Source organism: Xyrauchen texanus, chromosome 19 (genome assembly GCF_025860055.1).
Source record: "Xyrauchen texanus isolate HMW12.3.18 chromosome 19, RBS_HiC_50CHRs, whole genome shotgun sequence".
Lineage (NCBI taxonomy): Eukaryota > Metazoa > Chordata > Actinopteri > Cypriniformes > Catostomidae > Xyrauchen > Xyrauchen texanus.
In genome coordinates, this window is record NC_068294.1 from 12,937,440 (window position 1) to 12,963,487 (window position 26,048).

A 26,048-nucleotide genomic window follows, 5' to 3' on the forward strand; every position below is an offset into this window, starting at 1 on the left:
ATACAACATGTAATCATACAGTACATATGGCACTGACTGTGTGCATTCTTTAACACAACACACTTTCTACCAGGCCTACCTGTGACTGCTCTTGAGTAGTAAGTCTGTACCCGCTTCTGTGAGTTCAAGGGGGCGCTCTTGCACTTGCTGACGTTGTGCTTGTAAATGATAAAGCGCTGCACAAAGTTTGAGCGGGTTACCCCTCTACACATAACTAGAATTACAATTTTTAAAAGTTCCACAAATGAATTTGAAATTTAAAATTCAGCCATTACAGAACTTTATGGTTTGAAGTCCTTCAAAATGCATTTATATGTGGGGAAATGCGAAATATCAATATATTGCCGCATCGCTGTCTGAGATGATTCTGCATCCCTCTTTTCGCTTCTTATTGTGGCGCGCGGGTGAGTTAGTCGGCGTACGTTCAGGTGTGTGCAGAGAAAACTAGTAAGAGTCGGTGGGAGGAGGGAGAGGGTGTGTATATGAGAGAGAGAGAGAGAGAGAGGGAGGGAGAGAGAGAGGCAAGCACTCTACTCGTGCACTTTGCAGTAAGTTGCGGGCGGCTGTTGCTGGCGTGGCGGTTGCTGGTCGCGCGGGGAACTTTTAACACGCTGGATCCCAAAGTCCGTCTCTCTCACCTGTGCAGTTCGGAGCTGCCATGGATTTCGCGGCCGGATTTACTATCCTAATCACACTGCCGATGTTTCTGCAGACGAACGGCCTCTATATTGCCAGTAGCATAGGTACGTCTTTACTTACTGCCTTTACCTATTTGCACTTTCATCCCATCGCAATATGATGTCCTGCCCAGTACCGCCCAAGTGCCTGTCAAAACTGGATGTTCGCGCAATATGCCCATCCATATCTTAGTCAAACTCGTGGCATAGACTATTTCTGATGTGTTTTAATTATGCTCTGGACCCATTGCATTCTTGTGTGCTGTGTCATCACTCTTTGTTTTGAAGTGTGCATGTTTCACGTGCTGCTGAAATTAATTTGAACAGGAAGCTGTGGATGTCTCAGTTGTACACTATAGGTACAATGCGCGCGCCCCCCCCAAAGAAGAAACGATCTTGCGATATTGATCTGTCTGAAAGCGGAAGTATCGCAGGATATTGATTTCAAATTAGAAATGGTCCCCGTTTTGTTTTGGTCATTTGAGATTTTCAAACATTAAAGTGTATTTTTGCATAAAGAAAAGCTCTGAAAAAGAACTTTTGGTTTGGGAAGAGGAAGAATGTGGAATGTAAAGACCAGCTTTATGCTTTAACTTGTTTTTGCTACAAATGCTATATTTATTCATTGAAATGGCTATTTGTAAATACATTCAAGTGAATGTGCTTGAGTAAGTGCTAAAAGCATCACTGCATTTTGCGCACACTTGAACTGACATATCGGCGGGGTCTCAATCCTAGTGAGCTGCCTATCTAGACTAATTAGAATCTTTGGCGTCATGTGCGCGTGAAGCATATCTGGTCATTATAGGCGCGTGCGGAGTGTGCGTGATGACCTATAGAAACGAGCACAAAAATATTGCCTAGTAAGGCAGTACACGATGTTTTGTGACAAAGTCATAATTTAAGTGAGACTGCAACAATACTTGGTTAACAGTACTTGTTGTGAGTCCTTGGTATATTGTTGTATTCAAAATTGTAAACATGTCAATCTTGTATAAATAAACCAGTGGTTAACTATGAGGCACATTGAAAATGTCTGTTTTCGTTGGCAGATCATGATGGGAGGCACATGTATAATTATGAACACAGAATAATGCCATACACTTGCAGTCTTACAGTCTCTGCACAAACAAGCATCATTATATCTGAAAATGATCTGTGTGGTGTCAAACAAGTGTTAATTTGTTGCTTCACACAGGCTTGTCTGACCCATAGCTACTTATTTGCACTGACTACATGGGAAGTGTTTCGCTTGAGTGTGTACAAGCATCAAACTTGTGATGTGAACTAATATCTAAATTTAAGGTGGTTTGTGAGAAATGTTGTTTTGCCAAAGCCTTCTGTGAAAGTTGCCTGCATGAATATATCCCTCATAGATAAGTAGTTGACACATAACATGTCCATGGACTTTTTAAAATCAAGATTTCAGGTTAAAATGTACATACTGTAATGCTTATGTGAAAGTGTATATATTAGATCCTGTAACTTGTCACCATTTCTTTCAAATTTGTAAAAAATTTTAATCACCTGTGTCTTCACTAGTTGGCTGTATTTTAAACTGTCCTGTGGTTTGACAAATCATTGTTAAAGATTTTAAATCACAGTTAATCACTTAAGTTTTCATAGTTAATTATAATTAATTACTGATTTTGAAAGTGCTGAAATTTCTCTCTCTCTCTCTCTCTCTCTCTCTCTCTCTCTCTCTCTCTCATATATCTATATATATATATATATATATATATATTCCTGTCAAAATACAGTTAATTCCTTCTTAGGAAATAAAACAATATGTAGAAATATAATGCTTTATTAACATTTTCTAAACAAAGCCTTCCACAGTATAAAGATAGAAATGCACTAAAATGGCACCAATTCAAGTAACCTTAAATATTTGGCAAAGTCTAACTGGGAGGTTGCATATCCATTGCAATGTGTATTAAATTTCTTAAACTCTCATCCTCCACAATATTAATCTGCTGGCAGACTGTGGCTATCCACATTGCTACAGCAATTGTGAAGCCGCATTCATGATTCGAATCAGGGCATCAATACCATTGTCAAGCGGTACTTTTAACTCTTGGCAATACATCGGTATTCTATTCTGGTGCTTCACTGCCATAAAACCATGGTATTTATTACAACCGATGAACTTGAAAGAAATAAAAAAGGGGTGGGGACCTACACTACAAAGTCCCTATAAGTCCATGTCCAAATATTCAAAGTAGCTGCACCTTGTGATACAACCCAATCTCTGGGCATCAGCCAGACAGCTTCCTTGCAACTTTCACTGCCCGAGCATCATAATAAACTTTACCTCATAGGTACCTCAGCCAAACAACGACAACATTCAAGCCACTGAGTCCGGTTATCCGGCATTTATGCTAGAGTCTCTAACCATCTATTGAACGGATCCCGGGGGCCCCATCCCGGAAGACGCACATGACCTACCGAACCTAAATCTTCGTTGTAGCATTCATTTCTTGTTGCCAGGTCATTTTTTGACCACATCAAACCTTACGGCAATCAGCTGGTGGCTGAATGTAGAGCGTGAGGCACGGCAAACTGTGGTTAGGCATTCAAAATACATGATCTAACCATCTAAGTCTGAGCATCTTGATGGCTTGTGAGAGTAAACTACCTTGATTCTCGTAACAGAAAATCTGCCTTCTTCGTTTCTTACCCACTGCTGCCATCCAATTCATGCGATTGAATATAAACCTTGGTTGTCGAAGACCTGAAAGACAACTCAAATCCTCCTTTAACACCACATAAAAAGTGCTTGTAAACAACGCCTCGTTCAGCATTTTCGTGATAGTTAAGACTTTGTGTGCATCTGTGTAATTCTAATTAAATTGTGGCTTACAGAGGCTGCAAAGTGCTTGATTATCACAAGTACAATCTGGGCTTGTTTTGTACAACAAATAACGTGAAGAGGTCCTTTCCCCATCATTTGATCACTGACGCGACTGTTGTGTGTGTGTGTGTTTGTTAAGTGTGCATCAGTGTAATGAGTCTGGGCAAACACATTGCAAAGGTCCCCCCCCCAACCAGTGTTTATGCTTTTATTAACGGTAAATGCTTTAATCGCAATTAAGACAAATGAACACGTTGAACTTTTTTAATTAGCCGCATGTGTTAACGTGTTAACTTTGACAGCTCTAACAAAATGCTGTTAAAATGGCTTTAGATCTACTGTAGAATAGTATGCCACTCTGCAGGACATGTCAACTTCCCATCAATAATGACAAAAACATTGAATCACTGAGAAACACTGTGTCACCAAACCATTCCATTAAAGTTGCCAAGACAGTGACATTCATTATAGATGCTGACATACTCTGTGAATGTGTGCTGTTGCCGTCTGACTGACTGTGTTTGTTTATAACCAAATTCAGATTCCCTGCAGCATGTACTGGGGGACTATGGACTGGTGAAGCCCATTCTTACAGATGCAGAAGGCCGCTTCCTGTCCCATGCGGTATCAGTTGGTCCAGCAGATGGGCAGTTCCGTAGGCGCTGGAGAAGAGAGGCGGCATCTGCCGACCATGCCCACCATGAGTCCGAAGGAGGCACGCTTGACCGGCTCTACTACAATGTCACCGTCTTCAACCGGGAGTTTCACCTGCGTCTGCGGCGCAACACGCGACTGGTGTCACCCGGAGCCAAGATGGAGTGGCAGGTTTCCGGCAGCACGCGCTCTGAGCCTTTGAAGAGTGACTGCATGTATGTGGGTGACGTTACAGACATGCAGGGAGCCTCTGTAGCTATTAGTAACTGCGACGGCCTGGTGAGTGGGCACTCTGGTCTTCATTTGTGTATAGTATGCAATATGTTCCGTTAATTCACACCAATGCTGCATGCATTTCCTGGTCTGTGCCATAATATTTGTAATAACTGACAAAACAAAGTCAGAGGTAGGGTCAACATAGAAATTGGTTGTTGTTTTGGGTTATTATGGTAAGCTATTTTCCACTTGTAGCTCTTGGGTGCAATATGCCTTTGTTGACCGTGTGACCTCAAGGTCAAAGTATTAAAGTAGACAGGATTCACATTAACCGTTATTTTACTTACAATTATTTAGTTCTTCTATCCTATAAGTGTCCACTGGCACAGAGTGAGTGGAGCTGATTGGGCATTGTCAAGTAATTTACAATGGGAGGAGAGCAAGTGGGGAGCCTATAATAGTTGAGAAATGCTCAACTTTATGCAAATGAAAATTGAAAGTTGTCTCTTCAATGGAATATTGAATTAGTTTTTAGTGTACACAGTAATCACAGTTTTTTTTGTAACTATCCTGGGGTTTCCTAAAACAATGTAAAGCTAAATAACAAGCAGTGGTAGGGCTTTTTGTGCATTGTTGTGTGAGATCTGCAGTGACAGATATAAGGATTGGATCAGAGGACTCATGTTTATCAAGGAATGTTTTGTTTTTTTGTACTCAAATTTTAGGGCTGCCACTATCGATTACATACAGTAATCACATCATCAAGAGACAAATGTTTTCACTTTCTTGCACTGAGCTGCAGCAGTAGTGGAAGTTGTCAAGTTTGCGCCACATACTGCCCAGATCGCAGAAGCTTGCCACGTACCGTTATATCTGCACATTCAGTTGCTGCTTGAGTAAGCACTGTTAATAATTTCACATGCAAAGACTAGCCGTTACTCCCTCAGGTAAGCCAATGTTTAGAGTGTTCCATGCACTTCTCTATCACATCTGGACACAGCACCGCAAATGGCATACATTCTACCTATTGAACTTATCGTGCTGTGTCCGGCAGGTCTATGAAAACTGTATTGAATATTTTCTGGATTGCTGAAGTGATTTTATGTTTTTTCAGGTTGACAGACAACTACATTGTTTTTCATATCTATTGAAAGTGTTCTTACACAGCTGATACTTCTTGTCATTATATGTTCGGAACCTCATCCGTGAACTGCGTCACTTCCGCAAATCGAAAGATTTGTTGATTCTGCAATTTGTAATCAAGGGATTTTTTTAAATTGAGTAACCGAATTAAAAGGAATAAACAAAATGTAAATGGGCCTAAACAAAGCTGCACGTGTCTGCAGGAGATCACGAGACCCTGTACCTGACACACAGCAAGAGAGCGTGAAGATACATACGCACATAAAACTAAGAGGTCAAATCAATGATGTATACATCAAGCACAGATTACTATCCTTCGGTGTCAGTGAAATGAAGTGTACTCATTGAGACATTATACACCTTGAGAATTTTTTTTTTTTCTTAAGTGTATTGATCGTGTTCTTGAAATCCTTATCACATTTTAAAAAAAGTATATTTTTAGCTAATCTAAATGAAATGAATTGAAAGGATACTATTAATTATACACTTTCATTAATGTGTGCCTTAACACACATAAATACACTTTAAAAAGAACACTTATTGTAAAAGTCAATTTATGAATATTATTTTTAAAGTACATTTTAAATTAATGTCTTTTAAATAATGAAATATGAATTTCTAGGAGGTAGACACTTGACTGAACATCCTAGCACAGAAACTGATTGTGTACGCTTGTACTGTATAAATTATGCTGTAAAAGATAATGATACTGTAATGTCTTCATTGAGCAGTTTCAATTAAAAACATGATTGAAAATATAGTTGTATCAAAGATTTATACCTGCAAAAAAGTCTTATTAATTCTATCTAGATTTTTTTTTAGCATGTACATATTTAAATAATTGACATCAATTATTATTAAGACGTACCAATTTCTTGCTATTTCTTTAAAACATAGTATAAAGTAAATATATTTATGATTATATTTTAATGTTTGTTTTAATATCGCATACCAAATAAAATACAAATAAATAAAGATTTTTTTTTAAAAATCATTTTACATTTTACATAAGTTTATTTGATCCTTCTTGGCTGTGCCTAAAATTCATTGTTTTGAGGCAACGGAATGTAGTCAAATGTATTAATGTAATTTTAATATAATATGTAATGGTAATCCCGCGACCCTGTACACAGGATAAGCGGTTGACGATGGATGGATGGATGTAATGGTAATGTCAAATGTATTTAAATAAGTAGTATGAAAGTATATGTGCTGATACTTTTATTTGCAATACAGTTGTCCATTTCAGTGCATTATAAGTTGTAACAAAATTACTTGGCTTCACTAAAGCTTTACAGTTTGTTCCTTTCAAAATTTGAACTTGTTGCATTTAAGAAACATTTCAACACAAATTAAATATCACTTAGTTGCATTAAGTTGTTCCAAAATATCACTGAAAATACACATCGAACTATGGATGAACTATATTGTCTTCAAGTTGATCATTTTCATAAGAAATACTCTATAAAAGTTCTGTACACTTTAGTGCACTTTATACAAATACTTCTGATGAAGCAAAAACAATATTTCAAAGTTAGAGTGGGTTAGAAAATTAGATAAAAGGAAGCATAACATATCTAAAATTAAAAAAACACATTGACTTCCCTGTTCAAGGGATGAAACTTTGTGTGCCTGTATGTTTGATATTTATGTGATTCATTTGCATGCATGTGTGTGCACTGGCTTTTTTCAGGAACTCATGCTCTTATACTCTGTCAACCTATATGCATATACTTGTCCCATTTGAGGTCATGGTTTCAGCATTTCTGTACTGTGTGTGTGTGTGTGTGTGTGTGTGTGTGTGTGTGTGTGTGTGTGTGTGTGTGTGTGTGTGTGTGTGTGTGTGTGTGTGTGTGTGTGTGTGTGTGTGTGTGTGTGTGTGTGTGTGTGTGTGTGTGTGTGTGTGTGTGTGCACGCTCCAGTGGGCATGGTGCCCACAGAATAAACTCGGTCTCCATGCTGTCCTTCAGCTTCAAACACTCAGGGTCGTCCAGGGCTACAGCTGTGGGCATCTTGCATATAGAACAGCCCAAGTTACTCCATCTTCTCGGAGCGTGATACCCCTCAACAGACAGGATACATTAAACCTTAGCTTCACAGCTCTTGATATTTCAGACAGAGGTTTGTTTGCCAACAAGAGCATTTGTAAACGTGATTATTTAGCAAAATGAAGACCGACCATGCTAATAGCAGCAACAATAGTATTTAGAATGGCTCTGTGTTTTAAAAATTGTTTTTTATAGAATGCAGTTATCAATCTCTTTCAAAACTGTGGATGAACATAACCATATTTAGCACTCCTAACAGTAATGATATCATATTCATATGAGTTCTATGAGTTCTTTGTCTCACTGTTCTAATCTTTTAAAATATCTGGACATAAACCAAACATCTGCTCATTGGTCAGGAGGTCACGTTGACTGAAGAGAAATCCACTTTTGTGGTATTATGAATTGTCCACTTATGTATTGTTGTTATAAAACATTATTTTCCTACAAATCAGAGGAGTTTAACAGTACTGTACATCAGAGGTGGGGTGTATCCCTGATAATCAGAGGGTCCAGTTGAGCAAGGCGATACTTGACTGAAGATGTCTGGAAAAGAGAAAGCTGGATGCGTTCAGCACAAGTGAATGTGTTGCTTTCTTTGTATGGTTTAACAACAGGCGTTTATCAACATGATATGCAGCTGTGTGTAGACATCTGCCTTCTGGGAGGTTATAGTTTTAATTAATTTATAAAGGCTTTTCAAACACAGTTGTTAGAGTATGTACATGAGCGTGTACAAATGCTGTGTCAAATTTGATTGGTGATTTGAAATATACATTGATAATGTGGGATGTTTAAGTACAGAATAATGTTTACACTTCTGAATGCATGATCACATTTATCTCTGACCACTTTCTGAATGTGGACCCTGTGTAAACCTGTATTAGACTGAATTTAATAGTGCAAGGCATGTTTGTTTGACTTTAATCATCTGTCAAGCCTTGTATAAGCTGAGAGGCATCTTTGTCCACTTGCTGTTTGTAATAAAATGACTGATGCCTAGATATCTCTTAATTATGGCAAAATGTGGACTCTGCATACATCTGATTTATTGTGGGGCATCGCCCAGTGTTGCAGGTTATGCTTGCACTTACAGTACATAAACTCTAGGGAATACTCTTTCATTGTTTTTACAAGTTAGAAAAATTAAGCCTGTCCACTCACTAGATGATATGGTGTTATATTTTAACACAGACAACAAAAGCAATAAAAGACAACAACTCTGTTTATTTGATGTATTTTAAAAAGCTGGCAAAATACATTATTTAAATATGTCAAAAAGTTATTTGTCATCTTGCCACCTTTCCTTGTGTTGTAAGATGAAATAGACTATTCAACTATGTTGACTAGTTAATCTAGATTTTATACATACATGCATACATACATACATACACACACCCACGCTGTCGGGGTTGGGAGGGTTACTTTTGAAATGTATTCCACTACAGAATACATGCTGTAAAATGTCATTTGTAACATTTTTGTTGATTACTCAAGGTCGGCAATGTAGTCTAAATACTTTGGATTACTTCTTCAGCACTGGTAGATTTTTTTTTTTTTTTTCAATTGTTTTGACTATTAAAAACTCTGCCAGTAAGTAAGACAAATACACATGTTAAAAATACATTCTCTGAAAAACCTAAATATCTCAAGCAGTGTTGTTTATAAAACAAGATATATCAAATTGATCTTGTTTTAAGGATTTTTAGATATTTCTACAGGAAAACAATACAAAAATTTATCAAGAATAGGATTTTTGCCCTAATATCAAAGGTCTTACTAGACAAAAGAAATAATAATCTAACATGAATTTTCTTGATAAAAAAACATTACGATCGTGTCTGGTAACGTGCATGTAAAATGGCTAAAAATAGCATTTTAGCTTGGCTTAAGGCTGACAATTTACACAAGGTTTATTTCTATTTATTTCTATTCTGCTCCAAACTTACTAATAAAATGGTAATAAAGTATAAAATACTTTTTTAATGTAACTGTATTCTAATTACCAATTTAAATTTTTTCTAGTGGAATGCAGATATTTATATTCTGTATTTTAAATATGTAATCCTGTTACATGTATTCTGTTATTCCCCAACCCTTATATATATATTAGGGCTGTCAATTTAACACGTTAAATCAGTGCAATTAATTTGACCATAAATAACGCGCTAAAAAAATGTACGCAATTAATCGCAATGCCCCCGTACCGTAATAAGGGAGATTCCTGAGAAATGCAAGCTTGTAGTACCACCTGTTTACTCCAGAGGGCAGTAATTGAAATTTACTGAGCAATGTGCAGTTTATGCAGTGAAGAAAACAACATTTCAGTAGGCAGAACGTCTCTGGTTACTTGACTGTAATCCTTGTTCCCTGATAAAAGCGGAACGAGATGCTGCACTGAATTAGCGCTTTGGGAAGAACTTTAGGTGTGACCAGCTGTGAATATGTGTGCAACATGTCAATGAAAATTTACCATAATTTATAGCCTCTGTGGTGACATCATTGGATGCACCTGTAGCAGGGCTATAAATAGATGCGTCACAGGTGCATCGTCAGGTATTTTGTCTGAAGAGCAGTCCTGGGGCATCCCAGTGCGGCAGTGAAGCACAGCATCTCGTTCTGCTTTTATCAGGGAACAAGGGTTACAGTCAAGTTACCCAAAACGTTCCCTTTCAAAAAGCTACACTTATGCTGCGCTGAATTAGTGCTTTGGGAACCACTGGGAGCCACCACACTGTGGATGTCCGGACCCCTTACGGTTGTGTAGTGTGCTCACAAGAACGTGATAGGTCTCAGACATGAGTTTGTGATGTCGACTAAAGGACATAAGAGTGGCATGAACATCCAAACTATAAAATCTAATGAATGTGTGCGGAGAGGACCAGCCTGCCGCATCACAAACATGCTGCAGAGGGACACCTCTAGCCACGGCTTTAGAGGAGGTGACCCCTCTGGTAGAGTGAGCCCTGATTTTTCCCTGCAGAAAGTCCAGAACTGAAGCAATCTGGCAGTTAACTGGATCTGCATTATGTGCACTGCACCATCTTTCAAAGACACCCCATTTATTGGCGTAGATTCTTCTGGTAGAGGGAGCCCTAGCACTTAAAATGGTCTCGATAACCTCAGGTGAAAACCCAGTGTCCCTCAGTTGGTACCCTTCAGGGGCCAAACATGAAGGTTCCACAGCTTGGGCTGCGGATGAAATATTATCCCCTGAGCCTGAGACAGAAGGTCCCTCCTATCTGGAATCGGCCAAGGCGAGCCGTCGCATACCCTGTTCGGCCAGCGCGGCGCTATCAGTAAGAGGCAAGACCCTTGCTGGCGAACTCTGGCCAAGACTCCCGGGAGCAGAGAAACCAGGGGAAAACGCATACAGATGCATTCTGGGCCATGTATGTGCCATCGCGTCCAGACCCAGGGGGCTGGGTGACTCGGAGAGAAGTAGAGGGTCTGTCTGTTGAGAGGCAAAGAGGTCTACTTCTGCCCTGTAAAATCTCACCCAGATTTGTTCCACTACCTCGGGGGGGAGTTTCCACTCCCCCGTCTGTATTTTCTGTCTGGACAGTAAATCTGCTCCCATTCAGGCATCCAGGGATACAAGCTGCTCTGATTAACAGGAGCTTGCCTTGGGCCCAAAGGAGAATCTGTCGTGCCAGTCTGTTCAGCTGGCGTGAACTTAGACCTCCTTGATGGTTTATGTAAGATAATACCGGTGTGTTGTCCACCCGCACCAAGACATGTCAGCCTCTGGAGGAAGTATTTCAGGGCCAGAAATACAGCCATCCACTCGAGACAGTTAATGTGACAGTCGAGCTGACGAACCTCCTCCCATTCCCCTTGAGCTGGACGACCACTTAAGACCTCTACCCAGCTCGTCAGGGAGGCGTCTGTTGTTAGCAACCTGCGACGGCAAGACACACCTAGAGTGGGACCCGAACCACATAGAAAGGGTATGTAGCACGTGGCGCATAACCCCTATCAGCCTAGGGGATTGGCCCTTGGATGAAATCCCCTTGCTTTGAGCCACAACTGAAATGGTCTTATGTGCAAAAAGGCCGAAAGGTTCACCGAGGACGCAGTTGCCATGAGACCTAGTGGTCGTTGATACTGACGAACAGTGCAACCTTGGCCTAGCCTGACTTTGCTCAGGGTGTTCTGAATGGACATGATTCGAGCGGGAGACATTGTGCCCGTATTGTGATTTGAATTCCATAAGATCCCCAGATAGGTAGTTTTCTGAGTGGGAGAGAGGATGCTTTTCTTGGCGTTGAGCCTCAACCCGAATGGAAGAACCCGATATTGGAAAGCTTCACCCCCGAAAGCGAACCTCAGGAACTTCCTGTGTTGTGGCAGACTTTCTTTGTGAAAGTACGCGTCCATGAGATCGATCGTGACCAGCCAATCGCGATTGTTGGATTTGATACACGACTGGCTTGACGGTTAGCATCTTGAACTTGAACACCCTCTGAGCAATTCAAGCCTTGAAGGTCAAAGATTGGACGCAACCCAACTTCCTTCTTGGGAACCAGGAAGTATCTGCTGTAGTAACCTGACTCTCTCTCTCTGGAAGGGTGGCGAACCTGCCCCCTGTCTTTACGAGGGGGAGCACGATTCGCCATGCTTTGTTTTTGAGCCTCCAATCTAGAAGGACCAGGGCGGGGCTGGGTGGCCGGCGGACCCTCCCCCTGAGTGTGGCGAGGAAGGAATTGCTCGAAGGCTTTCTCGTGACTTTTTTTCCTCCTGGAACCTGGTGATACCTATATTCATAGCATCACCAAATAGACTAGAAGACGAAACCGGGGCATCGAGAAGGAAAGCTTTGTCCTTGTCTCTGATGCCTGATAGGTTAAGCCATAAGTGTCTCTCCGTGCTGACTAAAGCAGACATATGGCCGGCCAATGGCACGGGCTGTCTGCTTGGTCGTTCAGGTAGACAGATCCGTGGCTTGACGAAGCTCAGAGAAAGCCTCTTTGTCGACCGTGGTGCTCGCACTCAGGTCCTTCAACAGATTAGCCTTGTATGCCTGTAACACTGCCATAGTGTGCAGGGCAGCACCAGCCTGACCTGCTGCCTGATAAGCCTTCCCCACAAGCGTGGAGGTGGTCCTGCACAGCTTTGTTGGTGGAGTGGGTCTCTTTAGCGACGATTCCGAGCCAGGCGAGAGAGAACCCGCAAGTGTCTCTTCTACCGGCGGCATCACCGAATACCCCTGAGCCTCAGCACCCACGATAGTCAAATATGTCGACGTCAAGGGCACGAAGACACTGGGAGTATAAGGATTCCTCCATGAATGAGAACGCTCGTTATGGAGGTCATAGAAGAAAGGAAGGGAATGACATAGCATTTCCTTGCCTTTTTATTTTTGGCCACCAGACAGAAATCTGTCTTCTAGTTTGGGGGGGGGGAGGGGTGGGTCTCTTGTTTGCGTGGCCAGTCTAACTATAGTCTGGCCACAGCCTGAGAAACCACCTCGAGTAATTCCTCAGCCGCTTTATTATTATGCGTGGAATGTACAGAGGTTCAGCGTCACCCTCGTGAACCAAAGAGGCACCAAGGTGTGCTTCAGGCTGAGAGAGAGAGAGAGAGAGAGAGAGAGACCCCGAGACCCCCACCCGTCTCTCGCTCCTCAGCCAGATCCATGCGAGAGTCCCACGATGAAAGAGTGGGCGCTGGCTCTTGGAAGTAAGCGAGACGAATGTGAAGCATTTTGACTGTAAACAGATTGCAATGCCTGCACCCGCCCTGCCGCAACGCAAGAGCACCCACTGCTTGCTTTGTTTTTCAGTCATTCAAGAGAATGAGAAAGGTTTCTGTGCACTGCCTTACAATTCTAACTCCTAACAGAGGAAAGTAGAAAGTTTCTGTCAGGCTCATGAAGCGCACCCACACAGAGTGATCTGAAGACAAAATATCTGACGATGCACCTGTGACATCCAATGATGTCACCGCAGAGGCTATAAATTCCGGTCAATTTTTACTAACGTGTTGCGCATATATATATTAGGACTGTCGATTTAACGTGTTAATTCAGTGCAATTAATTTGACAAAAAATAACGCATAAAAAATTTACGCAATTAATCACAATGCCCCCGGACCATAATAAGGAAGATTCCTGAGAAATGCAAGCTTGTAGTACTACCAGTTTACTCCAGAGGGCAGTAATTGAAATTTCAGCTGTATGAGCAACACAGTTTATACAGTGAAGAAAACAACAAAAATATGCATTAGGTTCTTGAGTTCAAAACACTTGAAGGAGCGCATATGCGAACTAAGGGATCTCAACATGTGTTTATAGGTTTAGTATTAAACTATATTTAACTTGACAAAGTGACCTAAACATTTTATTTTTATGATGCAATGCACCCGAGATGCTACACAAGCATGTCTGACGCATGATTGGTCCTTAAACAAGCCCTTATAATAAATCTCCAACTAACAAATTCACTTTTGAAATGGATTACTGTGAACTGTATGCCAAGAAATTTCAGAAAATCAGAAATTTTGCCCACACCTACTTTTAACTGCAACTAAATGAAATCACGCCAAATATCTGGTTACCCTGCTGAAAAGACCAACATTTTAGGGGCTGGATCCATGCATGGAATCCTGGTGTGCTGGTGTCTTCACCAGGCTTTTTAACTAGATTAACCAGAAAGACCTTGCTAGACCAGCACTAAACCATAACTAACTCAAACTAGCCTAGACCAGCATGGGAATTGCATGCTGGTGAAGCTGGTGTTTTCAGCAGGGTAACAGTGAGATTCTTTTACTCTGGCCTGGTATACTTTCAAAAGACTGCGTTCAGAGAATCAAACAGAGTGCAGAAAAGGAAAGCAGAAAATGATAGGTGAAAGACATCACCACAGATCCTGAGGAAAGCTTGCCCTCATAATATTGCCAAACTAATGAATACAGAGACAGCGTTTAGCAGCTGCGCAGGCTATGAGAGGACACACCATGCTTGGTGAAAGACAAGGACAAGGCTGTGATAGCAAACAGGCAGGGGAAGAGAGGCGTATCGAAGACGAATGGTGCTGTCGGTGTCAAAGATTCTTTCGGTTGCTTTCAGTACACAAGCAGGCCAGTGCATTTCTCCCTAGGGGGACAGTCTTTTATGTGGGTGTGCTGAAGAGTGGCCAATGCCTAATCCTTTCACACACTTCACTGGCCGACGCAATTATACTTGCGCCTCTTCTGTTCTCTTGGGGCGAATCTGCATCCAGCAACTCTCTTGTACCATCAATCAGGCCCTCTGCCCATCATCATAGTTTGCATTGCTGGCATAATCGACAGCAACATCAGCACCAAAAGGCAAAGCTGTCTGCTAGATGCAGTCATCTTTGACTTTACTCAAAGAGCAACAGTAGGAGATGTTGTGACCTAAGGAGCATCTCAATGCACTATTAAAGGGATAGTAAACACAAGAACACAATTGAAGATTTTTAGAATAATATCTTAACTGTGTAGGTCTGCAAATGGTGGTCAGAACTTTTAAGCTCCAAAAAGCACAAAGGCAGCATAAAAGTAATACACACAACTCCAGTTGTTAAGTCCATATCTTCAGAAGCGTGGGAGAGAAACAATCAATAGTTAAGTCCTTTTTTTATTACTATAAATCATCCTTCCTGCCCAGTAAGTGGTTATGTGAATTGCCAAAAACAAAAAAGAAGAAACATTTTAAAGGGATAGTGGAGATTTTCAGTAAAAAACGTAAATGTTAATCTGTTTCTCACACACACTTATTATATCGCATACACATTTGGGATGGCATGAGGTTGAATAAATGATGAGAAAATAAAATTGAGTCAGCTATCTTTAAGCCTAGGATCACACTACACGACTCAAGCTTGTCCCCTATGATGTTTCGAGTCGGCAACTACTGTATTTGGCGACTGGTCTGCGACTACAAGTCAGTTGTGTAGACGCTACAACAGATTTGAAACCTTTTCGACATTTGGCAGATGGATCATCAGCCATCATATTGCATCATTGCACATTTGCATAAAGGTCGCTGTTGCTCATGTCACTTCAAGTCACCAACTCTCATTAAAAATGAAGGACTTCCAGACGCTTCATCGCTAAAAATTGCTGTGAATATGAACATTGCTTTTTCACGTCAGTTATTGCCGTTTGTTTATGCAGTACCACTGCAGATTCACCCTGAGATAGAGTACCTGTTGGAAGAGCTAATTTTTTCCTTGACACTTTCAACATATGTACAACAGTGTGTCTAATTTCGATGGGGTGATGAAGAGAGTGTAGCGTCCCATGAGGGACATTATCACTTTATTCGCCTTGCATGTTGAGAACAGCTGGTTCAGTTCTTTCACTTGTACTTGCAGATTGTGTGAAGTGCTGAAGCATTACTTATTTGATCTTACCAATATATTAGCACAGTTCACCAAAAAATGAAAATTCTCTCATCATTTACTCAGTCATGCCATCCCAGATATGTATGACTTACTTTCTTCTGCTAAACGCAAACAAAGATTTTTAGGAGAATATTTCAGCTCTGGTCCTCACAATACAAGTGTAGTGTGGCTAGAGGTTTTGAAGGTCCAAAAAGCACATAAAGGCAGTATAAAAGTAATCCATATATCTCCAGCTCTATATCTTTACAAGCAACATGAAAGGTGTGGTTGAGAAAAAGATCAGTATTGAAGTATTTTTTTTTTTACTATAAATCTATAATCCCTGCCACAGTAGGTGGCCATGTGCACAAATAATCCCAATCACCAAAACAATAGAAGAAAAGGGGCCACAGTTTGTTCCTGGGAGGCAGCAGATGCCCTAACTCCACCCTAATCCTAACCATATGGAGCCTGTAAGGTTGAGTACCCTGCAAGAACAACCAGAGGCACCTTTCTACCATCTCGGAAAGTTAAAGTTGGGATTGATCGTTCAGCAGAAGAAATCAAATAATAGTTGTAACAACTCTGTATAAGTAGGTCATATTAAAAGTTGATGATCCGATAATGACACCTGTATGCCAAGAGACTTCATTTCTCGAGTGAAAAGCACTAGCGTCACTATGGATATAACCACGATGGTAAGCGGAGCTAGCAGAGATGAAGTGCCATTTACTTCGGAGTGTAATCATTATATCAATTTTCTGCTGAGCAGCTGTTATTGACCCTTTTGTTTGAATTTGTGTGAATTGGCTGGTGCTGGGCATGAACAAACATGAGATTACTCTATGATTACAGACTCCGCCCTGAAATGTGGCTCTCAAACACACAATTACTCAATCAAGAGGCTTTTATCAGCTAGTCTGTGGCTCAGCGCGAAGGCAGGAGTTTTTCTCATAACCTGTAATTACCAATTCCGACTGACTGCAATTCAGCAGCCATTTCACAGTTTGTGCACTCAACACATGACAAAGACGAGGGATTTCCCTTTGGTAGAGCATTAGGAAACTTCACATGAGTAAAGAATTCGTAGGTGACATTTTAACTGCCAAATTAATGCTATCATGAACTGTGCTTGTGCTATTGTGTGGTAACAGATGTTAGCTGTTACTTTACTGTTTTAGATACATTAAAAAATTAATTATTATGCAAAATGTATATACTATAAAAATGTCTTACAGATTTAGAACTGAAATCGTTAGACTGAAAAAAGTTTAAGAACACAAAGTGATCTTGCAGTGCTGTGGTTTGCAATTACTGGTGTCAAAAAATATGCAAATACTCAGGAACTGACTATTTACAGCCACTAAAAATCACCTTGACACCAGAATCATAAACGTGATTACAAAAATGCCTCAGAAAAATTTAATTGGTTCTGAGAAAATAACCTGTAATTTGCTTGTCTCATTCCAAACCCCAGTGCTTGCTTTCTTCCATGTACACAAAAGTTATTTTCCCATTAAAATCATGGTTTGGTTTAGGGTTTTGGTAACTGGTTTCCAACTTAGGTTTAATAACATTTATTCATAACACTGATACAAAAATACATTTAGATTTAATATATACATTGTTAATTAATTTTTCAGATTAAAAGTTGTCAATATGTTCATCTCGTACAATAAATCATGAGAACCGGTTGTCATTGTCCAAAGTTGCCCCACCCCCTTCCGAAACCTCTCTATATATATAGCCTCAGAAACTGCCATTGCAGTCTCCAGGCACGATTATGGTTTCAAGCTTGATTACACTTCCTAGTGCTTGACATATGCGCAGAGCGCTAGATGGCGCCAGGAAGTGTAACCAAGCTTGAAATCATGATTGCCATGGAGACTGCTGATGAAGATTTATAGTGAAAAAGGAGTTATATTTTAGTCTGTTCTTACCCAAACCCCGACTGTATTGCATCAGAATGATGGATGGAAAAAAAAACACTGAGTTGTTCAAAACCACTGGAAACTTGTTGATTGCTTTTATGCTGCCTTTTATGTGCTTTTTGGAGCTTCACATTTTTGGACCCCTTTCACTTGCATTGTATAGAACTACAGAAGATTTAAAAAATCTTCATTTGTGTTCTGTAGAAGAAACAAAGTCATACACATCTGGGATGGCATGAGGGTGAGTAAATGATGAGAGAATTTTCATTTTTGGCTGAACTATCACTTTAATAAGCGACAGTTATAAGTAAGCAATTTGTAGGTTGGTTTTTCCTGAAAAGTGCCAATTTTAATGTAAATTAGAATATCATGAGGTTGCAAAATGATGCTATTATTGGTTGTTTTATTTGTTTACTTTGTTTTAACTGTGTGCTGGTTTACCAAAATGTTATGTAGCGAGTGTATTTTCCCTCACGATCCGGAGATTCACGAAGATGGTAAATCCATAAGGGTGTCAGAAACGCAATGCAACTGACAAAAGGTTGAAAACAAGGGTATCAAGGTTTGCCCTGATTTAGCTCTTTCTGATCTAGACTCCAAGGCCGTTGTTTCTCACCCAATATCCATGAGCCTCGGTGCTCAGCACAGAACATTTAACAGCCTGTTCACCTGGAGCTCCTGAGAGCCTCGCTCCCAGACCCTCTCCATCTACCTGTCTTCCTCTCTTCATGTAAGTGTGGCGAGGAGTAGCTGGTTGCTGTTGTTGTGTAAGAAACAATGGAGGAGAATATCACACTGTGTTGGACATTTTCACACCTTCAGGCTTCCAGATGCCGATGTGTTTCATTTGTTTTTGCTATTTATGTTGCACATATTTCAGGTTTGGATCATGAGTGAAGCTTTTTATGCCAGTCCTAATAACACAGAATAGAATTCACCTGTTACGAATGATAACCTGATTGACACAATTAGATATGGAAAGGGTTGTCATGATATAAAAAAAATTATACCAGTGAAAATGCATAATTCTCTAAACTAATATGCTATTGAATATATATATATTTTTTATATATATATATAAATATTGACATATTAAAACAGTGGCTTGGAGCCTACAAGTATTTCTCAATTAAGTAAACATTTAACTAAAGTGGCTAAAACTGCCTGATCTCATGAAAATTACATGACTGTGGTGACATATTTGCAAAATATTGCGATGTTTATTACATGTAAGAGGTGAAATGCCCACTGTGTGGCACTAAAAGCGAGTTTACATTCCTCCCAAACAGATGAGGGTTTTAACCCTTTAAGTTTTTAAGGTGTTTTTAAAGATTTCCTGTTTAAGCGACATACCCAAAATGAAAGGCCTATAACTAAAAACAAAACCAAACAAACAAATAAACAAGGTGGCTCAAGTGTTTGGCATCATTGCAAAGAAAACTATAATATATTGACAACTATTTATTGTTCTCATGGCCCAACCTAGCTTAATGGGTTAAATAAATCAAGTTTTAAATCAGCAAAACTCACCTTCCTAACTTGAATCTTAAACCCTAAACCTAACTGATATAACAAAACATTAATATAAAAAAAGTGTAATATTAATAAAACAATGTAATCTTTTACATTGTTTCATTGTTTTAAAAAAGTGTTTAAGTAAACATTGCTTTAAGCTTTTAAATGTATTAAAGATGCTGTAATAGTAATTGTGCTTTTAGTTTTTTTTTAGGTACAGCAGCAATTATAAAAATAAATAATTGCAATATAAAAAATATTAAACATTAATCTAATGCAAAATAAAACTTGAATAATGGTCATAATCTTAACTTTGTGATTTATTAGATACTGAATTATTTTAGACTGATTCAATGCAGTCAGAGTTTGACTGAGAAGCAGTCCTAATATTGAAACGTATTCCGCTTCCAGCTACTAAACTTATCCAGCCAAGGACAGTGAGTGCTTTTCTCTTTTTCTTGTCAGTATTTTCATTTGATTAATATTAAAGGGGTCATGTCAGGCGTTTCTTTTTAAACTTTATTATTTTCCTTGAGGTTCACTTATAATGTTATTAAAGGTTCTTGCACGAAAGCCCCCCAAACACTTGTGGAACTGTTTCTTTCCAAGAATTAAAAGAATGAAAACATGCTATTTACAAAATCCCCTGAAATCACTCAGTTCAGACAATCATTGATCGCTATATGTACCAATTGATGTGAAGCACACAATCAGACTTGTTTATACTTCAGCTGTTCCAACTGAAATAACGATCGAAAACTGAGCAAAGTCAGTATACAGTTGCTCCGTAATTCTTATATTATTAGGAAAACAACATATTATGATACAATAATGCTATATAAAGCTGAGAACTGTTAAAATAGTCCAGAGTAACACAAGCTGTGAATGTGAAGGGTTAATACTGTAACTCTGTATCCAGCTGTAATGGACGGTCGACCCGTGTGTTCACCTCTGTTGTGTGGCCACTTGATTCGATTGGCCAATATACGGGACGTCCTGGCTAATACAAGACAGATGAGATGGCAACTGCTAGCTTGTACAGTACCACACCATTGTTTTTGTTGCACACCGCACTGCGCGTTGTCCTTGTGTAATAAAATCATTTAATTTTGCATCAATATTTCATGAGCAATTATGTATTATTTCTTTGGTAAGGAACAGAGTAATATAAGAAGGATCAGCTCCGCGTTGGAGTCCTGATCATGGTTTATATTGTGAAAACGGCTGACAATACAATCTCTTACATATCAAACAAACACAGACAGAAACAGAAGTATTGTATTTGTGACTCACTGGCATTACTGTCATGTTCAATATAGTTGTCACTGCTCCATCTACCAGCTCCATACTTTTGGCATCCTAGAAAAGGATATACATTAATTTTCTATAAAGACATTTATTTGCCCTGAACCGTTATGTCATAGTCACAGACTATTGTCCCAAGCAAAAAGAAATCCCAGAGCTTAATGTGCAAAACAATGCTTTCCACACTGCTAAAGGCAAGTACTATTTTTCCAGTCATAATTTCTGCAACATGCTGTGCATCAAACAATTGTTTACAGATGCATTAGAGATCAGTTTAATCTTACTAAAGCAATTTCTTTTCCAGTTTTTCAAAGCAATGATTTGAATTAAAATGGAATGAAATAATTTCCATGCTGAGAAGACCAGCTTAGACCAGCATAAATTTCCATGCTGGTCTGAGTAGATTTGTGCTATTTAGTGCTGATCTGACTGTTGACCAAACAAGTCTTGTTGGTTATTTACATATAGTCATTTAGCCGATTAGTTGTTATACTAGGTGGGAATTATTAAACCCGGTAAGGAGGGCACCTGCACACCAACATTCAGAACACAAACTATTTTAAATTTTTGTAAGTTTGATTTTATTTGTGTGTGTGTGTGTGTGTGTGTGTGTGTGTGTGTGTGTGTGTGTGTAATATATATTACAGTCTGAAAAATATCTCGACTAACATTGACAAAGTTTAAATGGTGAAATGTAAATGACCCTGGCATATTACATTTCGATTGGTCTTGTTTATACATCTATTTGTATACTGAATTTTGGTAGGACTTTCTTGCATCTATTTAAGCATAAATCCTCCTTCACACTTCAAAGATGTTGTTGCATCCTGTGTTTATTCTCATTCACCACTGAAAAACAAGTCTGAACACAATATGCATTCTACAAAGTGCCACTGATGCACAGAACCATAGCTTTAAACATAAGCTTACCTAAAACTTTAACACTATTCTATGCTACCCTGCAAGTGCCGGCATTTCCTAAAGGAAATGCAAATCTAGTCTTCCATGTTCTTTTGCTCTAGTTATGTGCAAATCATCATGCTTGCTGGTTTATTTTCCTCTTACTCTGTAAGTGAAGCATCTCACTCCATGTGAACCTGCTGAGGTGAGATCGGTTGCCTCTCATGTTCCTGTGCTATTTATTCACTAGCTGTCTACCAAAAGATGGCTTTACTGGTCTATAATCAGTTATTCAGTTCATATATATTCATTCACTGATGCCTTCTAGTTAAAAGTTAGTTCTATTTGTTTCTTAAGATGGAAGCAGCTTACACAAGAAACAATATACTTAACGTTGCAAGTCCAGCCACCCTGAAGAATCTTAGTGTTTAGTGCATTGTTAAGGGCACAGTGATGATAGGGTTTCCCAAATCACCTGGGTCCTCATGTATGAAACTGCGTATTGCATCCTAATAGTATGCATATCCATGAATGGCAGGTTTATCTTTTGTATATTTTTGGACTCAATGGTATATTTCTAGTTTGAACATTATTTGTACTTCAAACCTTTTGATTTTCATCGATTGAATATGTTTGAAATGTAACAATTTATGGATGGAGCCACTTTGAGAGCCCCATATTTCTTGCACTTGACCTTATTGGCCTTAAAAATAAAGATAATAAAAGGAAAGTTTGTTCAGAACCAGAATCTGAAAGGATATTAAGATATCTGTAATATGTCTGGAGTTATAGGCACTCCAATTTTAGAAAAACAATACCATAAATAGTTTTTTTTTTTTCCCTCTCCAATTTGTGGACTCAAACCATTGGCATATAATGCAACAAGGGGTGCTATAGTGATTTTACTAGACCTATCACATTTCTAAGGTTATTGTTTTGATCAGTACTTGGAATACAAGTCCATAATTTTTGTATTTGAATTACATTACATATTATATTGTGCATAATCAGATTACAGTTACTTTTATACTGAATTACATAATTATATTATTGATTATATTACCAATCAGCTAACAGCAATAACTTGTGTCAGGGCTGGATTAACCATATGGGCATTTGGACACATGCCCAGTGGCATCAGTCCAGGGGGGCACCATGCGACGGCATTTGTAAAATTGTCTAAGGTCCATTTTTTTATTTAATGGTCATTTAAAGTTTTTCAGTATCATTAATCAGGTGTAAATTATTATCCAGAGGTCCGAACTGCTACCAAAACAGAGCATATATGGCGACGTTATGTAGTACACTTTCCGTTTGTCAGCACTGGAAAGGATTTCACTTTATTCATGGATGGGGATTTTATTCATGCTTTTATAAAAACTCCTGAGGCGAATGTATATTCACAGGTATTATCCCTTGCAATTATCAGTTTTATGAAAAAATTATGATCCAGTGTAAAAATGTCTCCAATGAGATATAAAACTCTAAGATTTTATAGGCGAAACAGAACGTAGATGGCGCTGCCACGTGGTACTTTTCTCAGCTCTGAATAGGATGGACCAATCACAGTTTTATTTTTACTGGAATAGGATTTTATAAATGCTTTTATAGATACTTCTGAAGCGGATTTACATTCACGGGCATGAATCCTTGACATTATCAAGTTTTATTCAAAATAACCATCCAGCGTAAAATGTCTCCAATGACATATAAAATGTTCTTGGATTTAAATGCAGATGAATGTATGATTCAGTTTGATGAGCCTTTGGAGTGCCCCTTGCAGGAATTAAACTTTGCGTCTCTTATGACACCGTCAGTGGCTGACAACATTTACAACTTCGGTCTGTTCCACATACAAAACTAGTGTATTAATTTAGAAAACATAGAATATCATACGAGTCATATGGAATTTCGAATGAAGGTGAGTAAATTATGTTACAGTTTGTGGCGAGCAATCCCTGTTAATATTTTATTTCATCCAAATAAGTGGCTAATTTTTAATTTGTGTTTTCTTTAAAGATGCTGTTGAGGCAGTAGTGCTTATATCATATGCATGCTTCTTCAAAGGCACTTCTTATTAATGACAGAAACAGCATGATTTTGACCTGTCTTTTGTAAGATGTTATCATGCAGAGGGTGCAAGGACCCACTACTGTGCTACCTGTGTGTACGTGCATCTGGCTGGATGTGTTGTGAAGGCTCGGGCTTGTGTCTCTGATGGCAATAGAATGTGACATGGCCCTTCTGATTGTGTTTTTCCTCATGTGTGACAGCATGTTGCCTGCATTCACTTCCATTCCCAAGGAAAAGCTCTTTTCTTCCTCAATATTATATTTCTTTCCCCTCTCTCTCTCCCATCTGGTAACCCCACATTTCCCTTGAGCTCGAGAGCTCGGGCTGTAGGCTGTAAATTCAGATGACTGATGCTGTCTCACGTCATTCTGTGAGTATCTATCCATCCCTGCCCTAAGTCTTGCTAAGTCTTTTCTCTGCCCATCTGAGGCTTTAATATGCAGCCGATGGGGAAAAGCCGCACATTTTACACAAATACGTTTCTTACATTTTTACAGCACAGTCTTTTAAACTAATATGATAGGGTGAGGGGGCGTTGGATTCATACAAATGCTGGGTAATTTGTGCCTGGTGTGATGTGGATGGCATATGCGTAGCTTATAAGCAGCATTTAATAGATGGATTTACAGCACTACTGTCCTAATAAGCCTAATAAGATTGAAGCCCCTCCACATAAAGCGGCATCCTATGGAAATTGCAAGAAACAGCCCATATCATCTAAATAAAGCTAATAACTTTTTGGCCAGTGGACTCATCAGTTTTGGTTAATTTGTTTAGCTTGACCAGCATACAGCTGAGCTCGGGTCAAATGACCTTTCATGGAAATAGTATTTAGACTGCGAATATCTATGGATTTCAGGCTGGATTTGGAGCTTGCTTTGCTGGAATGGGCGTGATTTGAGAAAGTTGGAAAGTGGTGCATCATTGACAAGGTCAAAATCCAGCTGAGTCACAGGCTGTTGATGCTGGAATGTTACCTTCATGTGCAGGAAAATTACAGTAGATCTTGTATTAGGGGAGACTGGGGCTAGGTGTCACAATGGGGAGTTGGAAGGGCTTCAGTCAACAATCCAATTACACAAGTGGGCTATTCTCATGCAAGAATCCGGTCTAGAAAATTTTCCTTATTATATTTTAACCCCAAATAAAAAAATTTAAATATATTTTTTTATATTATTAATAATATTTTGCATAAATAAATGAAATCTACATTTAGGATTTATGGCACACCTCTTCAAAGCTGCTTTGTTGCGTACAAAAGTTTACGCTTAAAATGTTCATGTCTGTGTATATATAAGTCAGGTATAATTGGTATGTATGAAAGCTTAGAATCTGATCTTTTCTTAGATAACCATCACTTCTGCATTTATGCGACATAAAATTACAAAATAAGGCCTGAAAACATTTGTCACAAATCAGCACCACCTAGAGGTCATGTAATAGAAATATGAATATGAAAGTCTTTCATATCACATAAAAAGACAAATTATATATCAAATGAAAGATCTCCGTTTGAGAAATTTGATTCTCCTAATAACACAGTTTGAGTAAAAAAGTATCACAAAGTGAAATATGATTTCTGTTAGACATCAGACACAAACATTATTTTAAGTTGCTAATCAATGCTGCTGTAAGCCCCAAATAACTAAACTTTTAAATCTGCTTTTACCAGCTTCCAAAACATCTTTTTACTTGTCTGTGAGTTTGCTAGTGTGAATAATCCAATGCTATATCTTAGATGTCCAGAACAAAATTTTTAGTCTGGCAGGAAAAGCATACTAAACAAATAATTGGAAATATATTTTATCGACTTTTGATTAAAAAATGTTGAATGACATCACCGGAAAGGGGAGGATCTATGCTTTCTTATGACACCTAGACTGAGGTTCTAATACACTCATTGGCCGAGCTATTTTATGAAATAAAATGGTGCATGAACTAAAAATGAGACTGAATGTCTATGGACGAGCACATCTGGGGGGGCTAAAATGAGTTATTGTACCACCTACATTTCAGTTGGCATTTTGTGATGGAAGGTGATTGAGGAAATATAAAAGTACTAGTACTTGCTGTGATCTAGTGGAATAAAATAAGGCTTTTTGGAGGGAGATGGAGTGAACAGTACCAGATTTACATGCTTAAAGTTAGGACTTTCTGTCTGTTTATTTTATTTATTTCTGTTCATCAGAAGATTGTAAACCTATACAATTTTATTTATGAATAGGCGTCTCATGCTCTGAAAAAATTAGACCAATTTTTGGCAATTAATCCACAGAATGTGTAAATGGTGAGCTTTTAAATTTAAGGGTGAACATTGTGGGCTGCAGCCCAAAAATGCAACAGAGTTGGAAAGATTAAACACATTTTACCCACCCCCCGA

General features: G+C 39.0%; 1 protein-coding gene across 2 annotated transcripts in view; it reads left to right on the forward strand.

Moving 5' to 3' along the window:
• Positions 1-516: 516 nt before the first annotated feature.
• LOC127660198 (A disintegrin and metalloproteinase with thrombospondin motifs 2-like) overlaps positions 517-26,048 on the forward strand; it is a 257,731-nt gene continuing 232,199 nt past the window's right edge. For both annotated transcript variants that reach the window (XM_052150320.1, XM_052150321.1), the window contains exons 1-2: positions 517-743; positions 4,073-4,464. In XM_052150320.1, coding sequence (XP_052006280.1) covers positions 659-743; positions 4,073-4,464 — 477 coding nt within the window. In that variant the 5' untranslated portion in view covers positions 517-658. The remainder of the gene's footprint in view (positions 744-4,072; positions 4,465-26,048) is intronic.